The sequence below is a fragment of the Cephus cinctus genome, unplaced genomic scaffold (assembly GCF_000341935.2).
Source record: "Cephus cinctus unplaced genomic scaffold, Ccin1 Ccin1_scaffold0749, whole genome shotgun sequence".
Classification (NCBI taxonomy): Eukaryota; Metazoa; Arthropoda; class Insecta; order Hymenoptera; family Cephidae; genus Cephus; species Cephus cinctus.
Genome location: NW_014333360.1, coordinates 60,284 through 66,989, shown reverse-complemented (window position 1 = coordinate 66,989; position 6,706 = coordinate 60,284). Strand labels below are relative to the sequence as shown.

At 32.7% G+C, this 6,706-nt stretch overlaps 2 protein-coding genes across 7 annotated transcripts; one reads left to right on the top strand and one right to left on the bottom strand.

The window, feature by feature from the left end:
* The first annotated feature begins 347 nt into the window (after positions 1 to 347).
* LOC107270392 (peptidyl-prolyl cis-trans isomerase FKBP8) lies at positions 348 to 3,136 on the top strand. 5 transcript variants are annotated; one of them, XM_015745361.2, is made up of 5 exons: positions 348 to 495; positions 1,044 to 1,378; positions 1,460 to 1,659; positions 1,736 to 2,040; positions 2,124 to 3,136. In XM_015745361.2, exons 2-5 carry the CDS (start codon positions 1,070 to 1,072, stop codon positions 2,432 to 2,434), a joined length of 1,125 nt encoding a protein of 374 aa, XP_015600847.1. In that variant the 5' UTR covers positions 348 to 495; positions 1,044 to 1,069; the 3' UTR covers positions 2,435 to 3,136. The 5 variants fall into 5 exon arrangements, with proteins under 5 accessions (XP_015600847.1, XP_024943519.1, XP_015600846.1 ...); XM_025087751.1 differs by having other exon boundaries at positions 365 to 577; positions 1,152 to 1,378; XM_015745360.2 differs by having other exon boundaries at positions 366 to 577.
* Positions 2,875 to 6,667, bottom strand: LOC107270390 (zinc finger protein 184). Of its 2 annotated transcripts, none has more exons than XM_025087747.1 (4): positions 6,291 to 6,667; positions 5,068 to 6,064; positions 4,172 to 4,737; positions 2,875 to 4,086 (listed from the first exon to the last, which is right to left on the bottom strand). In XM_025087747.1, exons 1-4 carry the CDS (start codon positions 6,348 to 6,350, stop codon positions 3,478 to 3,480), a joined length of 2,232 nt encoding a protein of 743 aa, XP_024943515.1. In that variant the 5' UTR covers positions 6,351 to 6,667; the 3' UTR covers positions 2,875 to 3,477. The 2 variants fall into 2 exon arrangements, with proteins under 2 accessions (XP_024943515.1, XP_015600841.1); XM_015745355.2 differs by having other exon boundaries at positions 4,798 to 6,064; positions 6,291 to 6,666.
* Positions 6,668 to 6,706: the final 39 nt, after the last annotated feature.

Sequence of the window (6,706 nt, the reverse complement as noted above, 5' to 3'; positions counted from 1 at the left end):
AGTATTGACTACCTTATTACTACGGTTTATGTAATATCCTGTAAAAAAAAAGGTGTATACAAGTCTCCCTATTTGAGTGTTCACCCGGTTTAAAATCGTGGATCTCGAGGAACACACGAATTCATTCGACCAATCAAAAACGTGGAACTAGTTCGAGAGTCTCGTTCAGGTGGCGCGTCGACGCGCCAAAACACAGCTCCAGATTATCACACGTAGTATTACTATATATACACGACCAATTAAAAACGTGGAACTGCTTCGAGGGCCCTCCGCTAAGGTGGCGCGCCGAAACCAGAGAAAAATTGAGACCACCAAAAACAGGCTCATTGGCAATCTCCCTACTCATCTCTGATCGTTAGTTAACGATATCGAGAATTGTCGGTTGAGAGTTACAGAATCCCGCCACAGGACCAATCAGGACGTTTCATCGATTATCGTTTTTTTTTGCAATTGCAGTCAACTTCAAACTGTCGACTGCGTGTCTCGACATTTTCGGTACTATTACAAATCATCGTTAAAACTTTCTAGATCATCTACGAATTTTTATTAACTTCCTGCTGATTGTCAAGTAGCTAAGGTACTTGATTAGGATATATCTAATACTTTTTTTATGTTTTTACTGGCTACAAATTATGGGCTTGAATGTATTAGTCAATAGTATTTCTTAATAGCAAATGAGTCTGCATATTTCTACTGAATATTATATGCATTCACTGATTATTTTTTATCGGTATATTATTTAGCGCAGTCTTATTGTCCAGAAAATTGCAATTGTGTTTAATTGATAATTATATATATGGTATTTATTCAGTGTCAATTTATTGTTTAATTATACAATTTTTGTAAGTAAAGTGCAATTCTAGTAGCATATTATGAAAAAAGAAACTTATAATAGAAATTCTCATTAGTGTTGACTATAGTAAAAATATGTTAGGGATAAATTACAGTTTGGAAGTATCTGTTTTTTACAATTAATAATTGTAAAACCATCAAATGTAAATATGAAATTAATATACTATGGTAATATGATATAATGTATTTAGTATTACAGTAAATCTATTTCATAAACATGGAAGATATCCCAGTACAACCTGGAAGTACTCAAGCTGATTTTATTCAAAATGAATTAAACTTTGATATTGACCCAAAAGATCCAATGACAAATGCTGACCTGAAGGACCCAGTAGAAAATGAATGGATTGATATACTTATGAATGGACAGTTACGTAGAAAAATTATAAAATTAGGTGAAAAAGGCAATCGACCAAATGCATCAGACATATGCACTTTGAAAATTATTGGGAAATTGGAAGATGGTACTGTTGTTGAAGAATATGAAGAATTAACGATACAACTTGGAGATATTGAAGTTATTCAGGTTTGATGCAAATTATTTATAATAATTGGCATAATATTCTGGTGTTTATAGAATTTGTATATGCTAATATTATTCACACAGGGTTTAGATTTAGCAATTGCATTAATGAATATTGGCGAGATTGCTGAGGTTGAGGTGGGCCCAAGATTTGGTTATGGAGACATTGGAAATAAACCAAACATCCCAGGTGGTGCTAAAATCTTTTATACTGTGGAACTAAAAGCAATAGAACTTGAAGTAGATCTTGATCAGCTCTCAGTACACCAAAGACAAGAAATTGGGTATGCATTACTCCTAATATTTATTATATATACATTAGGAAGCAAATTAAAAATGTACTGATAAATTTGAAATTAGAAACAAGAAACGGGAACGTGGAAATTGGTGGTACATGCGTAATGAACCTACACTAGCTATTCAATGCTATCGAAGAGCATTAGAGTACTTGGATGATACAAACGGTGGAATTAGTTACCAGGAGAAGGAAGGTGATCAATTTGCAAGTGATGCTGACTTGCAAGGCCTTCTAGAAGACAGAATGAAAGTCTATAATAATTTGGCTGCAGCTCAAATGAAATGCGACGCTTATGATTCGGCCCAAAGAAGTGTGGAAAACGTTTTGAGATGTCAACCACAAAATGTAAAAGCTCTATTCAGAAAAGGTAACCTCAGAAGGAAACCGCATCATCTGTCTTTGTAGTCAATTCTACAAAGAGATAAATGTATTATTACTTTTTTTTTTTAGGAAAAATTTTACACGTACGAGGAGAGCACGCTCAAGCTTACGCAATGTTGCAGCAAGCAGCAAAATTAGATCCTGAATCAAAAGAAATACAACAGGAATTAGTAATTCTACAGAAAAAAAATGCAAAGGATGCACACCGAGAGAAAAATCTTTATCGTAAAATGTTAGGCACAAGCAAAGTAAATGGTGTGGAACTTAAGAAAACTGTAACTGAAAGTAAAAATAAGAATGTGGCAAAAGTCGCGTGGAGTCTTATTGGTGGAGCAGCTGTAGCTCTTGCGGGCATCTTCGCCTACAGATATACTTCGTGAGCCAATTAATACAAAACAAAAGATTACGGGATTCAAAAAATGATCAGTGATAAATATTTGTATAGCATAACCTGTCTTGTTCCTGATCATTATTTGATTCCTTCAAATTTACGATAATATATGTTAATACTTGAATTAATTTATAAGTGGGAGGTTATTCGATTTTAAACTTTTTAACTGACATGTCCAAAGTAACTACTCAAGCGATTGAAGAAAATAAGAGAAAATTCCATCTTGTTAATTGTACTACAGTGTGATTTGCTCTTTCAAAATTGGGGCTCAATCGACTATTAATTAAATAACTTGTATTTTGTGACTGATGATGTTGCATTTGTCTTCTATTTTTTTTAATTGTTAATATTTATTTTTATCAGAAACATTCGTGCAACTCTTGAACATGAAACTTTTTATGTTTGTCATAATTTTTGTTTAAAAACTTGTTAAATTTCAGTACATATTTATTTTGAAGAACAGACATTCCAGACATATATTACAACTCTGACATGAAATATTTTGCTTAATTATTGTATGTTTATTTAAAAAAATAAAATTCAGATGTATCTTATTCTCTTAAAGATATCCAACATAACAATACTGTAACTATACATATACAACAGCAAGTACTATACATATTTGACAAATGCGTAAGACTGAAAATACGTTTAGACGAAGGCAATAAAAATGTAGTAAGAGTATTTCTTATAAAAATGTATTAATCTGTTCATTTTTAGATAACTAATACTGAACGTCTTTCATTACTGCAAAGTGTCATTGCAAAATAGATTTTCTACTACTATACCATGGAATTGTGTCCTATTACACAATTCTCGTGATAACTCTATTTAAAATCTTAAAAAAAAAAGAGAACCATTTTTTAGTAGTGTAGGGGTTCCAGATACAAAAATAATAGAAAATTCTTTAAATACATATAAGCTCCGTTATTAAGTATAAGAAACAAGATGTATAATTACATTTCTCATAAAGAAAAAGATTAGAAGGAGATCTTTAAGATTTTTATAATCTCATAATTCGAGGGCATTTATCTAAAGATTCAAAAACGGTGGAAAAGGCTGCGTAAGATAATTTTCAATCGTAGGCAGCGAATCCATTTTGCTACCGTTAGGGTCCAGCAATAGCGGAGACTCCGATACATTCTCCAGTGGTAATTCTGAGTAACTTGAATGATCGTAGTAACTTTGGTCTGCATTTTGGAAGCCCAAATCCTGATATCCTGATAATCCCAGCATCTCATTACAATTTGTCTCAAATTGATCTACCAGGTCATTTAAAGGTAATGTGTCTGGATTGGCAACTTCCACAGTAACAACTTGACCAGAATTGATATCTACCAGTGACAGAAATTGTGGCATCATATCCACCACCGGTAACAAATTGGACATTTGTACTGAAATTCCTGCACTCTCAGTAAGAGTTCCAGTGCTTGAAAAGGAGTGTGTATGCTGCAATTCAACAGATGAAGACTTTACATCAATTTCACTAGCAATGGAAGACTTGTCCACCGAAACTGTAGTATGTGGATTGGTATTCACTTGAACTTCCTTTTTCATCTTCATATTCTTAACTTTTGGCTGCTTTGGCTTTTCTATTATAGGTACCAGTTGACCATCTTCAGTTTTCATTAGCTTTACGACCTAAATTATAATTATTGTCTCAGACTACTTTATTGGGGTTATGTATTTAATAGCAATTATTTATTTATGTTATTGCATTCCTTACCTTTTTTTTCCTCTCCATAGTAATTCTATGACAAGTCTCCATGTGTCGGGTAAGATGATGGGATCTTTTAAAAGCAGCACTACACTGGCTGCAAGCAAATGGTCTAACTTCCTGATGTGACAATTTGTGTCTACTTAATAAACTATTTCTCTTGAATGCTCTACCGCATTCTTCACAAATAAACTGTCTCTCTTTATTGTGCACATAAAGCACGTGATCATTTAAAATGCTAACACTTGTGAAAGTCTTGCCACAATGTTCACAAATAATATTTCTCATCTCTACATGCAATTGTCTGTGCCTATCTAAGTCACTTTTATTAGTGCAATTAAAAGTGCAACCAAATGTATTGCATGAAAATTTTTTTTCATCTTTATGTACACGTCGTATATGTTGATCACGAGCTCTTCGCGTTGTTAATTCTTTCGCGCAAACAGGACAGCTGAATATACCTTCAAATGGGACCTCATTATTGGCTTTACTAAGATGAAGAGCAGTTTGCAAATGACGGAAATAACTGTCCTTTTTAATGAATCCGTGACGGCATTCAGCACAATAATATAAACCTGAAAACCCAGTTTTATAAATAAACGGGAGTTATTTGATTGTAGAATAAAATGATTTACCATTCTTCTCTATTTCAAGGGCCTTTGGTTTTGCAGAATGAGTTAATTTGAAATGCTCATTCGCCCTCTTTTTAGATGCAAATGTTGCATCACACTGAGGACATTTATGAGTATCATGATTCTGAACGTGAATTAAATATGTTTGTTCCACATTAAAGGCTTGTGGGCATCGATCACATTTGAATTCCTTTTCATTATTATGTCTCTCCATATGTTCACGAATTGCCGCTTGAGTTTTTAACATTTCACCACAGTTTGAGCATACTTTACCAGTTTCATATTGATGTTTTGCTCTGTGACGATTCAGGAGTATCCGCTTTGGGAAGCTTCGCGAACATGCGTCGCATAAATGAGGATACTTCATTACTTTTTCACCGTGAGCACGAAATAGATGCACATCCAGGTGTTTACGTCGCGCAAACTTTGCACTGCAGTGAGGACAGTTATTCTTCAGATGGCCTTCCAAGTGTCGGTCTAAGTGTCTTTTGTATCTGAATGTCATTGGGCACTGAGGACAAGTCTTTACTTCTTCTTGCAAATTATCTAAATCATCTAACTTCATATGTTCTTTGTTCTTGAGTGATTGTCCATCAAGATCAGAGTCTCTTTCTAAGTCTGTATCAGAATACAATTCATTGTTTACAATTTTTTCACAATCTTGTACATCACTTTCACTGCTTGTGATTTCAAAACTTTGACATTTATGTCCTTTAGGAAATAAACCTGTTAAGGTACATGAAGATGAAACTTCAAAATCATCATATAGTGATCCAGATACTTTGTTAGAATTACAAAGAGAATTTGTAATATCCGGATGTAAAACCTTTAATGTTTCTATGGAGTTTTCCATAATACATAGAGTTGCATTGTTCATTTTAATATCACAGCTTTTTTCAGTATTTACCGAATTTTCTAGAATTATATTGTAATTATCAAATATCAATTTTTTATTGTGATATTTTATATTGTCATTATCTTCTCCATGCATCTTTTCTACATTTTCAAGGTTTTTAGATTGTAGAAACATATTTCCCATTTTAATAAAATTAATATTCAGAGTAGATATTTCAGAATCACTATTCTGATAATTATCATCAAAATTTTCCAGTTGTAGGTCAGACCTTGATCCATTAACAGACTCTGGGGATAAATTTACCCCAGAATCCTTACTTTCAAGACTGCTCATACACTCATGTAGATAATTAAAGTTAGCAGCATCATCATTTTTTGAAGAAATACTTTGCATTGCTTCCAACATTGAATCATCCTAAGGAAGTTAAATAAGAGTTAAAATAATTTAAACTAATAATTAATTCTTGTATATATACATGTTTGATCTAAATATTATCTAAAATCTGTGATTATGTCACAAGAAGTATGTAATCTAGAAAATAAGGTAAAATGGAGGTATTGAGTCAGTAGACTAAATCAAAAATATTTGAATATTCAAAGAGAATCAAATAAAGAAATTAATGAAAATTCAATGATCATACCTGATTGTCAAACATTGGAAGCGTCATGACTTCAGATTGTTGACTTTCGTCTACGGACATTGTTTGAAAATTCTTAAAAATTGCACGCTCACATACGTAAGATAATGGAGAAAATATGACGTAATATGATAACTTTCTAACTTCCCTTAATTATTTTCTTTTGATTGTCTGATGTAGTATCTTTTCATAGCTCTCAAAAATAATTACACAGCGGATGTATAACCTGTAAAAGCATAGGTATATCTGGGTACATCAGCGGAAAACTTGATGAAACTCGAATCTTTCCACCAATGAACATCGTATATTCACGGTTGCTTAGCAACTCGAAGTTCCTATAAGACCCACATTTTTACAATTTCCCAAGGTTCTATAATAATTATATGATAAATATTTAATAAAATGATATTTTAAATACT